This window comes from Salmo salar, chromosome 17 (assembly GCF_965601325.2).
Source record: "Salmo salar chromosome 17, fSalSal1, whole genome shotgun sequence".
Taxonomy (NCBI): domain Eukaryota; kingdom Metazoa; phylum Chordata; class Actinopteri; order Salmoniformes; family Salmonidae; genus Salmo; species Salmo salar.
In genome coordinates this window covers 27,112,501-27,132,932 of record NC_138307.1, presented here as the reverse complement: position 1 = coordinate 27,132,932, position 20,432 = coordinate 27,112,501, and the positions used below count along the sequence as shown (strand labels likewise).

At 44.8% G+C, this 20,432-nt stretch overlaps 1 protein-coding gene across 1 annotated transcript in view; it reads right to left on the bottom strand.

The window, feature by feature from the left end:
* Nucleotides 1–6,473: 6,473 nt before the first annotated feature.
* LOC106608245 (gastrin-releasing peptide receptor-like) overlaps nucleotides 6,474–20,432 on the bottom strand; it is a 14,114-nt gene continuing 155 nt past the window's right edge. The window contains exons 1-3 of the mRNA XM_045698614.2: nucleotides 20,009–20,432; nucleotides 12,198–12,549; nucleotides 6,474–10,963 (exon numbers count right to left, since the gene is read on the bottom strand). The exon at nucleotides 20,009–20,432 is cut by the window's right edge and continues 155 nt beyond it. Of these exons, the coding sequence (XP_045554570.1) occupies nucleotides 10,565–10,963; nucleotides 12,198–12,549; nucleotides 20,009–20,424 (1,167 nt within the window). The 5' untranslated portion in view covers nucleotides 20,425–20,432 and the 3' untranslated portion in view covers nucleotides 6,474–10,564. The remainder of the gene's footprint in view (nucleotides 10,964–12,197; nucleotides 12,550–20,008) is intronic.

Below are 20,432 nucleotides of genomic sequence, written 5' to 3'. Positions count from 1 at the left end.
TGTCAATCAGTGTTGCTTCCTAAGTGGACAGTTTGATTTCACAGAAGTGTGATTGACTTGGAGTGACATTGTGTTGTTTAAGTGTTACCTTTATTTTTTTGAGCAGTGTATTATAAACCTATTATTATTCGTAAAGGTATTTTTTAAGAAGTGGGGCAGTCCCAGTCCTTTCATAACTTGTTGTTTTTATGTAACCACTGGACAACACAGACACTGAAGCCAGCAATACTGTGTCCTGCCTATTGCTTACCTTCAACATATAATAAAACAATTGATACAAAAAAAAAAGATTTAGCCCTTACAAATATGTCCATTTGTTATAATCCACATAAGAATTCACGCAAGACACACTGTAGCCTGAACATAGCCTACAAAGGCTACTTGAACTGACTAAACATAGCCTGCATAGCCTATAAACACAAAGAGACTGATGGAACAGATCGGAAAGTTTAGCTTAAAATGTTGATAAACTATTACTTCTTCACATTATAATCATAGCAATGAACACGTGGTAATATGAACACGCGGTAATATGAACACGAGGTAATATGAACACGAGGTAATATGAACACGTGGTAATATGAACACGCGGTAATATGAACACGAGGTAATATGAACACGAGGTAATATGAACACGTGGTAATATGAACACGTGGTAATATGAACACGCGGTAATATGAACACGCGGTAATATGAACACGAGGTAATATAAACACGCGGTAATATGAACACGAGGTAATATGAACACGAGGTAATATGAACACGAGGTAATATGAACACGCGGTAATATGAACACGAGGTAATATAAACACGCGGTAATATGAACACGCGGTAATATAAACACGATGTAATATGAACACGTGGTAATATGAACACGCGGTAATATGAACACGATGTAATATGAACACGATGTAATATGAACACGTGGTAATATAAACACGTGGTAATATGAACACGAGGTAATATGAACACGCGGTAATATGAACACGAGGTAATATAAACACGCGGTAATATGAACACGCGGTAATATGAACACGATGTAATATGAACACGTGGTAATATAAACACGTGGTAATATGAACACGAGGTAATATGAACACGCGGTAATATGAACACGAGGTAATATAAACACGCGGTAATATGAACACGCGGTAATATAAACACGATGTAATATGAACACGTGGTAATATGAACACGCGGTAATATGAACACGAGGTAATATGAACACGCGGTAATATGAACACGCGGTAATATGAACACGCGGTAATATGAACACATGTTCCAAAATGCAAGTAGTGGGAAAACACTGGTCTAATGCCACCACATATTCCAGCAGTTTCGTGACAGAGATGGAAATAAATATCTGTTAAAAACTCAAAAAGAGGAGATGTAAAATATTTGAATGTGAATGTCTGGCTCAGTTGACAGCCCCATTCATCTATTAAATCACTGTCCTGCACACATCAATGAACCATCACCCTGGCCTGTTCTCTCCCAGCTTCCCTGCACACATCAATTAACCATCACCCTGGCCTGTTCTCACCCAGCTTCCCTGCACACATCAATGAACCATCACCCTGGCCTGTTCTCTCCCAGCTTCCCTGCACACATCAATGAACCATCACCCTGGCCTGTTCTCTCCCAGCTTCCCTGCACACATCAATGAACCATCACCATGGCCTGTTCTCACCCAGCTTCCCTGCACACATCAATGAACCATCACCCTGGCCTGTTCTCTCCCAGCTTCCCTGCACACATCAATGAACCATCACCATGGCCTGTTCTCACCCAGCTTCCCTGCACACATCAATGAACCATCACCCTGGCCTGTTCTCTCCCAGCTTCCCTGCACACATCAATGAACCATCACCCTGGCCTGTTCTCTCCCAGCTTCCCTGCACACATCAATGAACCATCACCCTGGCCTGTTCTCTTCCAGCTTCCCTGCACACATCAATGAACCATCACCATGGCCTGTTCTCACCCAGCTTCCCTGCACACATCAATGAACCATCACCCTGGCCTGTTCTCTCCCAGCTTCCCTGCACACATCAATGAACCATCACCATGGCCTGTTCTCACCCAGCTTCCCTGCACACATCAATGAACCATCACCCTGGCCTGTTCTCTCCCAGCTTCCCTGCACACATCAATGAACCATCACCCTGGCCTGTTCTCTCCCAGCTTCCCTGCACACATCAATGAACCATCACCATGGCCTGTTCTCACCCAGCTTCCCTGCACACATCAATGAACCATCACCCTGGCCTGTTCTCACCCAGCTTCCCTGCACACATCAATGAACCATCACCCTGGCCTGTTCTCTCCCAGCTTCCCTGCACACATCAATGAACCATCACCCTGGCCTGTTCTCTCCCAGCTTCCCTGCACACATCAATGAACCATCACCCTGGCCTGTTCTCTCCCAGCTTCCCTGCACACATCAATGAACCATCACCCTGGCCTGTTCTCACCCAGCTTCCCTGCACACATCAATGAACCATCACCCTGGCCTGTTCTCACCCAGCTTCCCTGCACACATCAATGAACCATCACCATGGCCTGTTCTCACCCAGCTTCCCTGCACACATCAATGAACCATCACCCTGGCCTGTTCTCTCCCAGCTTCCCTGCACACATCAATGAACCATCACCCTGGCCTGTTCTCTCCCAGCTTCCCTGCACACATCAATGAACCATCACCCTGGCCTGTTCTCTCCCAGCTTCCCTGCACACATCAATGAACCATCACCCTGGCCTGTTCTCTCCCAGCTTCCCTGCACACATCAATGAACCATCACCCTGGCCTGTTCTCTCCCAGCTTCCCTGCACACATCAATGAACCATCACCCTGGCCTGTTCTCTCCCAGCTTCCCTGCTCACATCAATGAACCATCACCCTGGCCTGTTCTCTCCCAGCTTCCCTGCTCACATCAATGAACCATCACCCTGGCCTGTTCTCTCCCAGCTTCATAGTCGGAAGGAGGTGTGTAATTCCAGTCCATATAACAGGACTACAATATGATGCATAGCCAATCACAGATGCCATCCTTTATTTAAGAGTCATGTTGGACTATAAATTGTACATATTGCTAGTTGGGCCATGGGGTGTGGGCATTCCAATGAGTTGGGTCCGGGGCTGTTGGAACGGAATCTGTTGTATTTATGAACAGTTTAAGGTACAATGTAGGTACGGTACTGCGTTGAAAAGTCTACAAACACCGCTTCCAGCTGTCCCCTGGTGGTGATTCTAAATATTCAATATTCATTCAAATTTTCCTGCTGCAAGATCATTTTCCTCCTGCGACAAAAATGGGTCAAATTAAGATCCGACATCTGTAGGGTGTCTTGGCCATGTGAAACATTGGTAAACAATGATAGCATCCAAAATGACACCCTATTCCCTATGTAGTGCACTACTTTTGACCAGGTCTCATAGGGAATAGTGCACTACTTTTGACCAGAGCCCATAGGGAATAGTGCACTACTTTTGACCAGGACCCATAGGGAATAGTGCTCTACTTTTTGACCAGGGCCCATAGGGAATAGTGCACTACTTTTGACCAGGGCCCATAGGGAATAGTGCTCTACTTTTTTACCAGGGCCCATAGGGAATAGTGCACTACTTTTGACCAGAGCCCCATAGGGAATAGTGCACTACTTTTGACCAGGACCCATAGGGAATAGTGCTCTACTTTTTGACCAGGGCCCATAGGGAATAGTGCACTACTTTTGACCAGAGCCCATAGGGAATAGTGCACTACTTTTGACCAGGGCCCATAGGGAATAGTGCTCTACTTTTGACCAGGAACAATCAGTGCACTATATAGGGAGTAGGGTGCCATTTCAGACACAGCCAATGACTTATTCCCAAAACCTCTAGGGTCTTACATTACAGACATTTAGCCAGTCAAGACACAGAAGCAACATACTACAATAACATAGACATTTTCAATACCCACATGAGGTGAGGAATTGTTGGCACAACACACTGACTTACCAATATAAAGGCACATCAACTGCATATTAACTGCACATATTGACCACATACATTACTGTACCACATTACTGAACCACAGAGCTGTACCACATTACTGAACCACAGAGCTGTACCACATTACTGAACCACAGAGCTGTACCACCGAGCTGTACCACGTTACTGAACCACAGAGCTGTACCACAGAGCTGTACCACATTACTGAACCACAGAGCTGTACCACATTACTGAACCACAGAGCTGTATCACAGAGCTGTACCACATTACTGTACCACAGAGCTGAACCACAGAGCTGTACCACATTACTGAATCACAGAGCTGAACCACAGAGCTGAACCACAGAGCTGAACCACAGAGCTGTACCACATTACTGAACTACAGAGCTGTACCACATTACTGTACCACATTACTGACCACCGACCACGAGCTGTACCACATTACTGAACCACAGAGCTGTACCACATTACTGTACCACATAGCTGTACCACATTACTGTACCACATTACTGAACCACAGAGCTGTGCCACAGAGCTGTACCACATTACTGTACCACATAGCTGTACCACATTACTGTACCACATTACTGAACCACAGAGCTGTACCACATTACTGAACCACAGAGCTGTACCACAGAGCTGTACCACATTACTGTACCACAGAGCTGTACCACATTACTGTACCACAGAGCTGTACCACATTACTGAACCACAGAGCTGTATCACAGAGCTGTACCCCATTACTGTACCACAGAGCTGAACCACAGAGCTGTATCACAGAGCTGTACCACATTACTGTACCACAGAGCTGAACCACAGAGCTGTACCACATTACTGAATCACAGAGCTGAACCACAGAGCTGAACCACAGAGCTGTGCCACAGAGCTGTACCACATTACTGTACCACATAGCTGTACCACATTACTGTACCACATTACTGAACCACAGAGCTGTACCACATTACTGAACCACAGAGCTGTACCACAGAGCTGTACCACATTACTGTACCACAGAGCTGTACCACATTACTGTACCACAGAGCTGTACCACATTACTGAACCACAGAGCTGTATCACAGAGCTGTACCCCATTACTGTACCACAGAGCTGAACCACAGAGCTGTATCACAGAGCTGTACCACATTACTGTACCACAGAGCTGAACCACAGAGCTGTACCACATTACTGAATCACAGAGCTGAACCACAGAGCTGAACCACAGAGCTGAACCACAAAGCTGTACCACATTACTGAACTACAGAGCTGTACCACATTACTGAACCACAGAATTGTATCACAGAGCTGTACCACAGAGCTATACCACATTACTGAACTACAGAGCTGTACCACATTACTGAACCACAGAGCTGTACCACATTACTGTACCACATTACTGAACCACAGAGCTGTACCACATTACTGTACCACAGAGCTGTACCACAGAGCTGTACCACATTACTGAACCACAGAGCTGTACCACATTACTGTACCACAGAGCTGTACCACAGAGCTGAACCACAGAGCTGAACCACAGAACTGTATCACAGAGCTGAACCACAGAGCTGTACCACAGAGCTGAACCACATTACTGAACTACAGAGCTGTACCACAGAGCTGTACCACATTACTGGACTATAGAGCTGTACCACATTACTGAACCACATTACTGTACCACATTACTGAACCACAGAGCTGTACCACATTACTGTACCACAGAGCTGTACCACAGAGCTGTACCACATTACTGAACCACAGAGCTGTACCACATTACTGTACCACAGAGCTGTACCACATTACTGAACCACAGAGCTGAACCACAGAGCTGTACCACTACTGTACCACAGAGCTGTACCACATTACTGTACCACAGAGCTGTACCACAGAGCTGAACCACATTTCTGTACCACAGAGCTGTACCACAGAGCTGAACCACAGAGCTGAACCACAGAGCTGAACCACAGAGCTGTACCACATTACTGTACCACAGAGCTGAACCACATTACTGTACCACAGAGCTGAACCACAGAGCTGTACCACAGAGCTGAACCACATTACTGTACCACAGAGCTGTACCACAGAGCTGAACCACAGAGCTGAACCACAGAGCTGTACCATAGAGCTGAACCACATTACTGTACCACAGAGCTGTACCACAGAGCTGAACCACAGAGCTGAACCACAGAGCTGAACCACATTACTGTACCACATTACTGTACCACAGAGCTGTACCACATTACTGAACCACAGAGCTGTACCACATTACTGAACCACAGAGCTGTACCACATTACTGTACCACATTACTGAACCACAGAGCTGTACCACATTACTGAACCACAGAGCTGTACCACAGAGCTGTACCACATTACTGTACCACATAGCTGTACCACATTACTGTACCACATTACTGAACCACAGAGCTGTACCACATTACTGTACCACATTACTGAACCAGGCGACCCGAGCTGTACCACAGAGCTGTACCACATTACTGAACCACAGAGCTGTATCACAGAGCTGTACCCCATTACTGTACCACAGAGCTGAACCACAGAGCTGTATCACAGAGCTGTACCACATTACTGTACCACAGAGCTGAACCACAGAGCTGTACCACATTACTGAATCACAGAGCTGAACCACAGAGCTGAACCACAGAGCTGTACCACATTACTGAACTACAGAGCTGTACCACATTACTGAACCACAGAATTGTATCACAGAGCTGTACCACAGAGCTGTACCACATTACTGGACTACAGAGCTGTACCACATTACTGAACCACAGAGCTGTACCACATTACTGTACCACATTACTGAACCACAGAGCTGTACCACATTACTGTACCACATTACTGAACCACAGAGCTGTACCACATTACTGTACCACAGAGCTGTACCACAGAGCTGTACCACATTACTGAACCACAGAGCTGTACCACATTACTGTACCACAGAGCTGTACCACAGAGCTGAACCACAGAGCTGAACCACAGAACTGTATCACAGAGCTGAACCACAGAGCTGTACCACAGAGCTGAACCACATTACTGAACTACAGAGCTGTACCACAGAGCTGTACCACATTACTGGACTATAGAGCTGTACCACATTACTGAACCACATTACTGTACCACATTACTGAACCACAGAGCTGTACCACATTACTGTACCACAGAGCTGTACCACAGAGCTGTAGCACATTACTGAACCACAGAGCTGTACCACATTACTGTACCACAGAGCTGTACCACATTACTGAACCACAGAGCTGAACCACAGAGCTGTACCACTACTGTACCACAGAGCTGTACCACATTACTGTACCACAGAGCTGTACCACAGAGCTGAACCACATTTCTGTACCACAGAGCTGTATCACAGAGCTGAACCACAGAGCTGAACCACAGAGCTGAACCACAGAGCTGTACCACATTACTGTACCACAGAGCTGAACCACATTACTGTACCACAGAGCTGTACCACAGAGCTGAACCACAGAGCTGAACCACAGAGCTGTACCACAGAGCTGAACCACATTACTGTACCACAGAGCTGTACCACAGAGCTGAACCACAGAGCTGAACCACAGAGCTGTACCATAGAGCTGAACCACATTACTGTACCACAGAGCTGTACCACAGAGCTGAACCACAGAGCTGAACCACATTACTGTACCACATTACTGTACCACAGAGCTGTACCACAGAGCTGTACCACAGAGCTGAACCACAGAGCTGAACCACAGAGCTGTACCATAGCTCTGTGGTACAGCTCTGTGTAACATTCTGTACATGGCACCAATTGTCATCCACCAATGGTGCCCAGCCCACATGGGCTTATAGGACACCATATCAAGTATCAAAAAACTACATTAAACAAATGTAATGCCTTTAAAAATTAAATGTGTAATTAGCAAACATGTTCAAATGCACAAAGGTACACATACTGTTCAAATGCACAAAGGTACACATACTGTTCAAATGCACAAAGGTACACATACTGTTCAAATGCACAAAGGTACACATACTGTTCAAATGCACAAAGGTACACATACTGTTCAAATGCACAAAGGTACACATACTGTTCAAATACATAAAGGTACACCTACTGTTCAAATACACAAAGGTACACATACTGTTCAAATACACAAAGGTACACATACTGTTCAAATACACAAAGGTACATATACTGTTCAAATACATAAAGGTACACATACTGTTCTATGTCGGTCATCTATATAGCTGCTGTGGGATCTTGATTAAGGGCTCAATACAATGAAACAGGTCAGGAAACAGTCTCAAGTGATTCCAGATTAGCGGCCATTTCAAAGGGTGAGCAATTTCCCCACTCCCACCCGACCCATCTGCATTGCGCACTCAAACCTTTGATATCCCTTGGATCTTCTATTCCCTTGGTCCTACCATCCGACTACCAACTGTACCATCCACCTGTCTGTCTCACATTCTCTCCTCTTGGTAGAGCTGTCTGTCTATCTGTCTGTCTGTCTCACACACTCTCCTCTTGGTAGACCTGTCTGTCTGTCTGTCTGTCTGTCTGTCTGTCTGTCTGTCTGTCTGTCTGTCTGTCTGTCTCACACACTCTCCTCTTGGTAGACCTGTCTGTCTGTCTGTCTCACATGCTCTCCTCTTGGTAGACCTGTCTGTCTGTCTCACATTCTCTCCTCTTAGTAGACCTGTCTGTCTATCTGTCTCACATTCTCTCCTCTTGGTAGACCTGTCTGTCTATCTGTCTCACATTCTCTCCTCCTGGTAGACCTGTCTGTCTGTCTGTCTGTCTGTCTGTCTGTCTGTCTGTCTGTCTGTCTGTCTGTCTGTCTGTCTGTCTGTCTGTCTGTCTCACACACTCTCCTCTTGGTAGACCTGTCTGTCTGTCTGTCTCACATGCTCTCCTCTTGGTAGACCTGTCTGTCTGTCTCACATTCTCTCCTCTTAGTAGACCTGTCTGTCTATCTGTCTCACATTCTCTCCTCTTGGTAGACCTGTCTGTCTGTCTGTCTGTCTGTCTGTCTGTCTGTCTGTCTGTCTGTCTGTCTGTCTGTCTGTCTGTCTGTCTGTCTGTCTGTCTGTCTGTCTCACATTCTCTCCTCTTGGTAGACCTGCCTGTCTGTCTGTCTCACATTCTCTCCTCTTGGTAGACTTGTCTGTCTGTCTCTCTCGTACTGTCCACCTCTGTCTCTCTCCTACCGTCCACCTCTCTGTCTGTCTCTCTCCTACCGTCCACCTCTCTGTCTGTCTCTCTCTTACCGTCCACCCGTCTGTCTCTCTCCTACCGTCCACCTCTCTGTCTGTCTTTCTCTTACCGTCCACCTCTGTCTCTCTCCTACCGTCCACCTCTCTGTCTGTCTCTCTCTTACCGTCCACCTCTCTGTCTGTCTCTCTCTTACCGTCCACCCATCTGTCTCTCTCCTACCGTCCACCTCTCTGTCTGTCTCTCTCCTACCGTCCACCTCTCTGTCTGTCTCTCTCTTACCGTCCACCCATCTGTCTCTCTCCTACCGTCCACCTCTCTGTCTGTCTCTCTCCTACCGTCCACCTCTCTGTCTGTCTCTCTCTTACCGTCCACCCATCTGTCTCTCTCCTACCGTCCACCTCTCTGTCTGTCTCTCTCCTACCGTCCACCTCTCTGTCTGTCTCTCTCTTACCGTCCACCCATCTGTCTCTCTCCTACCGTCCACCTCTCTGTCTGTCTCTCTCTTACCGTCCACCTCTGTCTCTCTCCTACCGTCCACCTCTCTGTCTGTCTCTCTCTTACCGTCCACCTCTCTGTCTGTCTCTCTCCTACCGTCCACCTCTCTGTCTGTCTCTCTCCTACCGTCCACCTCTCTGTCTCTCTCTCTTACCGTCCACCTCTGTCTCTCTCCTACCGTCCACCTCTCTGTCTGTCTCTCTCTTACCGTCCACCCATCTGTCTCTCTCCTACCGTCCACCTCTCTGTCTGTCTCTCTCTTACCGTCCACCTCTCTGTCTGTCTCTCTCTTACCGTCCACCCATCTGTCTCTCTCCTACCGTCCACCTCTCTGTCTGTCTCTCTCTTACCGTCCACCCATCTCTCTCTCTCCTACCGTCCACCTCTCTGTCTGTCTCTCTCTTACCGTCCACCCATCTGTCTCTCTCCTACCGTCCACCTCTCTGTCTCTCTCCTACCGTCCACCTCTCTGTCTGTCTCTCTCTTACCGTCCACCTCTGTCTCTCTCCTACCGTCCACCTCTCTGTCTGTCTCTCTCTTACCGTCCACCCATCTCTCTCTCTCCTACCGTCCACCTCTCTGTCTGTCTCTCTCTTACCGTCCACCCATCTGTCTCTCTCCTACCGTCCACCTCTCTGTCTCTCTCCTACCGTCCACCTCTCTGTCTGTCTCTCTCTTACCGTCCACCTCTGTCTCTCTCCTACCGTCCACCTCTCTGTCTGTCTCTCTCTTACCGTCCACCCATCTCTCTCTCTCCTACCGTCCACCTCTCTGTCTGTCTCTCTCTTACCGTCCACCCATCTGTCTCTCTCCTACCGTCCACCTCTCTGTCTGTCTCTCTCTTACCGTCCACCCATCTCTCTCTCACACACTGTCCTCCTGACAGACGTGTTTTCCATGAATAAAGCTCAGACTGGCCACTGAGTGGTTGGTGGTCCTGAGGGAGGTCATGTGAATGTTGTTCCTGTTCCTCCCCTGGCTCTGGGACCTCTTCGCCAGGGCTCCACAGCAACAACACAGCTGCTTGTTGAACTGCTTCTGGAAACTCTTGCTGAGCAGGTAGAGGGCGAAGGGGTTGACACAGGAGTTAGTGAAGGCCAGGATGCGGGCTCCCACGGTGAAGATGAAGTGAGCCATGGAGGTGTCCACTTCGGAGTAGTGGTAGGAGCGGTTGAGGTAGATCACGTGACAGGGGAGCCAGCACACGGCAAACAGGCCCACGAACACCAGGACGGTCTTGGCAAGGCGCTTCCTGGACTCTATCTGTGATGTTGTGGAGAGAGAGGTGAAGATTAAGAAAATAAAAGAGATGATGAAGAAGAAGAAGAAAATAGAAGAGATGATGAAGAAGAAAATAGAAGAGATGAAGAAGAAAATAGAAGAGATGAGCTCAGTTGGTAGAGCATGGTGTTTGCAACACCAGGGTTGTGGGTTCGATTCCCACGGGGGGCCAGCACAGAAAAAAAAAAAAATGTATGAAATGTATACATTCACTACTGTAAGTTGCTCTGGATAAGAGCGTCTGCTAAAGGACTAAAATGTAAATGTAATAGTAGCAGTTGTAGTAATAGTAGTAGCTGTAGTAGTAGTGTAGTATTAAAAAAAAAATACAAAAAAAAAAATACAAAAAAAAAAATAGAAGAGATGATGAAGAAGAAGAAAATAGAAGAGATGATGGAGAAGAAGAAGAAGAAAATAGAAGAGATGATGAAGAAGAAGAAAATAGAAGAGATGATGAAGAAGAAGAAAATAGAAGAGATGATGGAGAAGAAGAAGAAAATAGAAGAGATGATGAAGAAGAAGAAAATAGAAGAGATGATGAAGAAGAAGAAAATAGAAGAGATGATGGAGAAGAAGAAGAAGAAAATAGAAGAGATGATGGAGAAGAAGAAGAAAATAGAAGAGATGATGAAGAAGAAGAAAATAGAAGAGATGATGGAGAAGAAGAAAATAGAAGAGATGATGGAGAAGAAGAAGAAGAAAATAGAAGAGATGATGAAGAAGAAGAAAATAGAAGAGATGATGAAGAAGAAGAAAATAGAAGAGATGATGGAGAAGAAGAAGAAAATAGAAGAGATGATGAAGAAGAAGAAAATAGAAGAGATGATGGAGAAGAAGAAGAAAATAGAAGAGATGATGGAGAAGAAGAAAATAGAAGAGATGATGGAGAAGAAGAAGAAGAAAATAGAAGAGATGATGAAGAAGAAGAAAATAGAAGAGATGATGAAGAAGAAGAAAATAGAAGAGATGATGGAGAAGAAGAAGAAGAAAATAGAAGAGATGATGAAGAAGAAGAAAATAGAAGAGATGATGAAGAAGAAGAAAATAGAAGAGATGATGAAGAAGAAGAAAATAGAAGAGATGATGAAGAAGAAGAAAATAGAAGAGATGATGGAGAAGAAGAAGAAGAAAATAGAAGAGATGATGGAGAAGAAGAAAATAGAAGAGATGATGAAGAAGAAGAAAATAGAAGAGATGATGGAGAAGAGAGACTCACCTGTCTTCTGACGTGCACGTTGCCCTCCACCGGCATATTATAGGCACTCCTGATCAGGCTCCTGGCGATGAACAGGTAATAGACTGATATAACCGACAGAGGAATGACATAGAAGATGAGGAAGGAGGCCATGGAGTGGATCTTGGGGTGCAGTTCACCATCGTGGGGATAGGGGGCACAGGTGATGAAGGTCTCATTGGTGCTGCGGATGCTGAACGAGCGGAGGTCTGAGAAGACAGCCTCGGGGACAGCCAGGGTCATGGAGAAGAGCCAGATCACTGCAGCCCGCAGGACGATCCTCGCTGGGTCGTTGGATGCCTGGATGTCCATGGGCTTCACGATTGCCTTGTACCTGGAGGATGAGGAGGAGGAAGAAAACACATTCTCCTCAACTTAGGCCACCTGTTCAGAAATATGTGTGATGTATTATTCTTGATCTCTGCTTGCCTTATACAGATGTCTTGCTAGCATTTGGGCTGTGTCCCAAATGGCACCCTATTCCCTATGTGGAACAATGCAATATAAAGGCACCCTATTCCCTATGTGGAACAGTGCAATATAAAGGCACCCTATTCCCTATGTGGAACAATGCAATATAAAGGCACCCTATTCCCTATGTGGAACAGTGCAATATAAAGGCACCCTATTCCCTATGTGGAACAGTGCAATATAAAGGCACCCTATTCCCTATGTGGAACAGTGCAATATAAAGGCACCCTATTCCCTATGTGGAACAGTGCAATATAAAGGCACCCTATTCCCTATGTGGAACAGTGCAATATAAAGGGAAGAAGGTGCCTGTTGGGACCTCCACATGCTTCAAGTTTTCCTCTAACCATGTGCTATCCTTCAAACCCAATTGTTCTCCAATCAACTGTACATTCTTCTGTTTCTCCATTTTCCTTTATATTTCAATCCCCTCGGTTCCTTTAACTGTTTGGTAAAGAGCGCCATGTCTGCTACCTGAATGAATATTTTGTATTGACGTCAGACGGGACCAAAACCTGCGGGCTCTCCTTCACTGTAGCCAACGTGAGTAAAACATTTAAACGTGTTAACCCTCGCAAGGCTGCAGGCCCAGACGGCATCCCCGGGCCGCGTCCTCAGAGCATGCGCAGACCAGCTGGCTGGTGTGTTTACAGATATATTCAATCAATCCTTATCCCAGTCTGCTGTCCCCACATGCTTCAAGACGGCCACCATTGTTCCTGTTCCCAAGAAAGCTAAGGTAACTGAGCTAAATGACTACCGCCCTGTAGCACTCACTTCTGTCATCATGAAGTGCTTTGAGAGACTGGTCAAGGACCATATCACCTCCACCCTACCTGACACCCTAGACCCACTCCAATTTGCTTACCGACCCAATAGGTCCATAGACGACACAATCGCCATCACACTGCACACTGCCCTATCCCATCTGGAAAAGAGGAATACCTATGTAAGAATGCTGTTCATCGATTACAGCTCAGCATTTAACACCATAGTACCCTCCAAACTCGTCATTAAGCTCGAGACCCTGGGACTCGACCCCGCCCTGTGCAACTGGGTCCTGGACTTCCTGACGGGCCGCCCCCAGGTGGTGAAGGTAGGAAACAACATCTCCACCCCGCTGATCCCCAACACTGGGTCCCCACAATGGTGCATTCTCAGCCCTCTCCTGTACTCCCTGTTCACCCACGACTGCGTGGCCATGCACGCCTCCAACTCAATCATCAAGTTTGCAGACGACACTACAGTGGTAGGCTTGATTACCAACAACGACGAGATGGCCTACAGGGAGGAGGTGAGGGACCTCGGAGTATGGTGTCAGGAAAATAACCTCACACTCAATGTCAACAAAACAAAGGAGATGATGGTGGACTTCAGGAAACAGCAGAGGGAGCCCCCCCATCCACATCGAGGGAACAGTAGTGGAGAGGGTGGAGAGTTTTAAGTTCCTCGGCATACACATCACGGACAAACTGAAATGGTCCACCCACACAGACAGCGTGGTGAAGAAGGCGCAACAGCGCCTCTTCAACCTCAGGAGGCTGAAGAAATTTGGCTTGTCACCAAAAACACTCTCGAACTTTTACTGACGCACAATCGAGAGCATCCTGTCGGGCTGTATCACCGCCTGGTAGGCAGCTGCTCCGCCCATAACCGGAAAGCTCTCCAGAGGATAGTGAGGTCTGCACAACGCATCACCGAGTGCAAACTCAGGGGCGGAAATCCCGGGGAGGACGGGGGGGACACGACCCCCCCATCCTGGGAAAAATATGATTTGTCCCCCCCAATATATCACTGAAACATAACTATGTAATTTAAATGATATTAATAATACGCAATGAAAGCAATTGTGCTGATTATAGACACTTAATAGTGCGTTTTTAAGTTTCAAAAGATTGCGACCCCCCCACCCTTTGCCTCACAATGGTTTGATCCACTGCCAGTTCCTTAGTTGGCAAGGTAACAGAGGGGTCGTGTCTACTGTCTGAAAGGCACTCAATGAACGTAACTGACGTGAGGTTAATCCAGTCAATCGCGCACACACACTAGCTGAATATGCAGAGCTAGCGCGCAAATATTAACTATTAAGCTAGCTAGTACCTATTCCATTTATGTGGCCTCGTCAAAGATGGAATCTTTGCTATCGTCAATTTATTCCAAGATCAGCATGCAGATGATGTAAATTAGTGCTTCAAAGTCCCTGTGATAAGGTTAGCGATAAACTGAAGTCCAAACTGAACAGAACTACACTCTCTTCTACCATTGTCTTAAATATATTTAATGGTCTCGGTACAAAAGCTAAATTGTCGCAAGGGAACTTTTATTTATTTATTTTATTTCACCTTTATTTAACCCGGGTAGCAAAGATTATAGCAAACACCACTGAAACGGAATTGGTGCTCGCTAGCTTTGCAAATTCAGCTATTGTTGGAAGCCAGCCAATATGAAACAAACTATTAAAATTACAAAAGGTTGCAGCATATGTTGTGTAAATGGTGAACTCATACAGCTGTCAACTCTTGTCATTTTAATCCGTTTCACATTTGCTAGCTACCTTTTAGATCGAAGCCCAAATAGAATGATAAAAGATAAGATGATAGAAGCCCATCTCCTACTGTAAATAACCTACACACTGTGTGTGTGTGTGTAGCCAGCCAGCCAGGTAGAAAAATGGCAGAAAAATAAAAGACGGACATCAGAGTATTTTTCAGTACACCAAAACGCAAAGTAAGAACCCTAGTAGCCTAATATCTCAAAGACTAGTTGATAAAATGTTCATAAGAAAGAAATGAAATTCTAATGGAAATGTTTCACAATGATGTCATTAGGCAGAGCAGGCAACAGATGGCACACAGACAGCAGAGTTGGGGACAGATATGCAGGGACAGACTGGCAGAGACAGGGAGTCTCAGGTAAGTTTGTTGAGTCTTTGTTTGGCAACATTATGAAAGGTTCTCAATTTTTTTTACTTGTAAAATAGGAACATAATTGGAAAATGCCATGGATACCCCCACTCTCAACTTAAACTGGTGACTGAACTAAGATTTGTTAAAGGCAATGGTATTGCTGTTGTGATTAGTTGTGTAGTTCTGGGTACCGGTAGTTAGGAGTACGGCAAACACCTTATTTCTTTGGTTCCTCAATATACATTTACCATATTACAATGTAGGCTATGTGTTACAGCACTACTTTTGGTGTCCCCCTCAGGAATTGCTCTTGAGAAAATTTCATGTAATTGTCCCCTCCAAAGTTGATATCAGATTTTCGCCTCTGTGCAAACTACCTGCCCTCCAGGACACCTACACCACCCGATGTCACAGGAAGGCCAAAAAGATCATCAAGGACAACAACCACCCGAGCCACTGCCTGTTCACCCCGCTAACATCCAGAAGGCGAGGTCAGTAAAGGTGCATCAAAGCGGGGACCTGAAAAACAGCTTCTATCTCAAGGCCATCAGACTGTTAAACAGCCATCACTAACATTGAGTGGCTGCTGCCAACATACTGACTCAACTCCACCCACTTTAATATAATGTTTACTTACCCTACATTACTCATCTCTTATGTATATACTGTACGCTATACCACCTACTGCATCTTGCCATCTTGATGTAATGTATCACTAGCCACTTTAAACAATGTCACTTCATATAATGTTTTCATACCCTGCATTGCTCATCTCATATGTATATACTGTACTCTATACCATCTACTGCATCTTGCCTATGCCGTTCGGCCATCACTCATTTATATATTTTTATGTACATATTCGTATTCATTCCTTTACACTTGTGTGTATAAGGTAGTTGTTGTGAAATTGTTAGGTTATATTACTTGTTAGATATTACTGCATGGTCGGAACTAGAAGCACAAGCATTTCGCTACACTCGCATTAACACCTGCTAACCATGTCTATGTGACAAATAAATTCAATTTGATTTGACTTTGATTTAAGATGTTGATTGGGCATCAACATTCCTTCTATTCTATTCCTTCCATTCTATTCATTATATTCTATTCCTTCCATTCTATTCATTATATTCTATTCCTTCCATTCTATTCCTTCCATTCTATTCCTTCCATTCTATTCATTATATTGTATTCCTTCCATTCTATTCCTTCCATTCTATTCATTCTATTATATTCATTCTATTCCTTCCATTCTATTCATTCAATTCTATTCTATTCATTATATTCTATTCCTTCCATTCTATTCATTATATTCTATTCCTTCCATTCTATTCCTTCCATTCTATTCATTCTATTCTATTCCTTCCATTCTATTCATTCTATTCTATTCCTTCCATTCTATTCCTTCCATTCTATTCATTCTATTCTATTCCTTCCATTCTATTCATTCTATTCTATTCCTTCCATTCTATTCCTTCCATTCTAATCATTCTATTCTATTCTCTTCATTATATTCTATTTCTTCTATTCTATTCCTTCCATGCTATTCATTCTATTCTATCCCTTCCATTCTATTCCTTCCATTCTATTCATTCCATTCTATTCTATTCATTCCATTCTATTTATTCCATTCCATTCTATTCCTTATTTTCTATTCATTCTATTCTATTCCTTCCATTCCATTCTATTCCTTCTATTCTATTCATTCCATTCTATTCATTCTATTCTATTCCTTCCATTCTATTATATTCCTTCTATTCTATTCATTCTATTTTACTCATTCCATTCTATTCCTTTCATCCTATTCATTCTATTCCTTCTATTCTATTCATTATTTTCTATTCTATTCCTTCCATTCCTTCTATTCATTATTTTCTATTCTATTCGTTCCATTCTATTCCTTCTATTCATTATTTTCTATTCTATTCCTTCCATTCTATTCCTTCTATTCCTTCTATTCATTATTTTCTATTCTATTCCTTCCATTCTATTCCTTCTATTCCTTCTATTCATTATTTTCTATTATATTCCTTCCATTCTATTCATTATAGTATATTCATTCTATTCCTTTTATATATCCACACAGCAGATTATACAGAAGACACATTCTACTTTCAATAGGAGGTATCAGACCTACTATTTGAAATCTTTTAAATACACTGCATGAATAAAAAGTATGAGGACACCTGCTCGTCGAACATCTCATTCCAAAATCATGGGCATTAATATGGAGTTGGTCCCCCCTTTGCTGCTAGAACAGCCTCCACTCTTCTGGGAAGGCTTTCCACTAGATGTTGGAACATTGCTGCGGGGACTTGCTTCCATTAGTGAGGTCGGACACTGATGTTGGGCGATTAGGCCTGGCTCGCAGTCGGCATTCCAATTCATCCCAAAGGTGTTCGATGGGGTTGAGGTCAGGGCTCTGTGCAGACCAGTCAAGTTCCTCCACACTAATCTCGACAAACCATTTCTGTATAGACCTCGCTTTGTGTACAGGGGCATTGTCATGCTGAAACTGGAAAGGGCCTTCCCCAAATTGTTGCCACAAAGTTGGAAGTACAGAATCATCTAGAATGTTGTTGTATGCTGTAGGGTTAAGATTCCCCTTCACTGGAACTAAGGGGCCTAGCCCGAACCATGAAAAACAGACCCAGACCATTATTCCATCTCCACCAATCTTTACAGTTGGCACTATGCATTGGGGCAGGTAGTGTTCTCCTGGCATCCGCCAAACCCAGATTCGTCTGTCGGACTGCCAGATGGTGAAGCATGATTCATCACTGCAGAGAATGCGTTTCCACTGCTCCAGAGTCCAATGGCGGCGAGCTTTACACGACGCGTGGCATTGAGCATGATCTTATGCTTGTGTGCGACTGCTCGGCCATGGAAACCCATTTCAACCCGACGAACAGTTCTTGTGCTGACAGATGATTTTTACTTGCTACGCGCTTCAGCACTCTGCAGTCTCCTTCTGTGAGCTTATGTGGCTTACGCTGAGCCATTGTTGCTCCTAGATGTTTCCACTTCACAATAACAGCACATACAGTTGACCGGGGAAGCTCTAAGTGGGTAGAAATTTGACGAACTGACTTGTTGTAAAGGTAGCATCCTATGACGGTGCCACGTTGAAAGTCACTGAGCTCTTCATTAAGGCCATTCTACTGCCAATGTTTGTCTATGATGATTGCATGGCTGTGTGCTCAATTTTATACACCTGTCAGCAACGGGTGTGGCAGAAATAACCAAATCCACTCATTTGGAAAGGGTGTCCACATACTTTAGTATATATAGTCCAGCTGTAGTGTTTTCTCCTGCATGCCTGGAGTGCCAGGTTCCATTGCGCATTGAGGCAAGCTCAATCAAGCACAGATAAAGTTAATTGAAATGATCTCAAATAGTATTTTAACCTAGGTTTTGAAAGTATATGGGTAGGATTTAAACGGAGGAAACGTTGGAAGCTAGTGAGGAGAGGGGGGTATCTATGAATTGATTATTATCTGCTAATGGGATCGTAGGCTAAATGAGAGACATTAGAGCAAAGACACAGAACATTGTAATAGGCTAGCCAGAGACTGTATCATTATATGGCTGACATGGTGATGGTCAGTCTATATAATGGATGTCTTCTCCTCCCACTCCACAGTGATGCACACTTTATGGTAGCGTTCCAAATGGAACCCCAAATGGAACCCTATTCCCTAGTGCACTACTTTTGACCTGAGCCCCGTGGATACATAGGGAAAGGGTGCAATTTGGGATGCAAACTATATCATCCCAATTAAAAGGTTGGTTGTGGGAAGTTGTGTGGGAAGGATATAGCCTATGACCCCCCCCCCCCACAACACACAGGCACGCCCATACATGCAAGCACCGTTACTCATTTACTCATTCACTGTTACAAACACACACGCACACACACGAAGTCGCACGCTTATACATTTCTGCTCATATGTCAGATCATTTTTCTATGACTCTAGCACATCTCATATCTCACATCAAAGTACGATCCCACTGAACCGAATGTGTAATAACGCAACAGAGTAAATCAGATTGTATCTGCATTGTCTCAGTAGCAGCATGTTCTTGACAGGTTGTACCCATACGGTTGTTTAAATTCATATTATTTCCAGCTCGGTAGAGTTTAACCGAAGAACCTCTCTCCCGCCAGAGATGCGTTCGTGGAGAATCTTCGATAAGGATGGCAAGCTATCCCGTTTTCATCATTTTACCTAAACGACAATATGTTGAGCTAAAAGTAACTACAAGTCTACAACCACTTAACTATACAACTCTACATTCAAATACCAGATCAGTTGGCAATGGGATGTGTAGCCTATGGATAAGTTGGATAACTAAACGTCCATGTTGCAATATGAGTGTAGTAGACTAAAACATAAAGTGAAGGCTATTTACCTATCAGCAGACAACGCAGTCAGGGTAAAAACAGACACTCCGACGGAGGTGAGTTGGATGAATGGTATGAGTTTACATCCAACTCTCCCGAAGAGCCACTCGTCCGCGAGGTACCGACTGGCATCCACCGGCGCGCAAGTAACCAGGAGGACCAAGTCCCCGAACGCGAGACTCGACATGAAGAGGTTGGGGACATTCCGCATGGATTTAGAGGAAGACAATGTCTTGATCAGGGTTATGTTACCGATTAGTCCCACGACTATGATGACTCCATAAATGGCAGTGATGGCGATGCTGATGTAGTGGGTGGATTGTTCCGAAGTGGCCCCTGTGTGATTACCGTGGTGCGCCCATTTGGACACATTCTGGTATAAATCCAATTCTTGGATAATATTAAAAGGTTCTTCGAAGGACATTCTCTCAA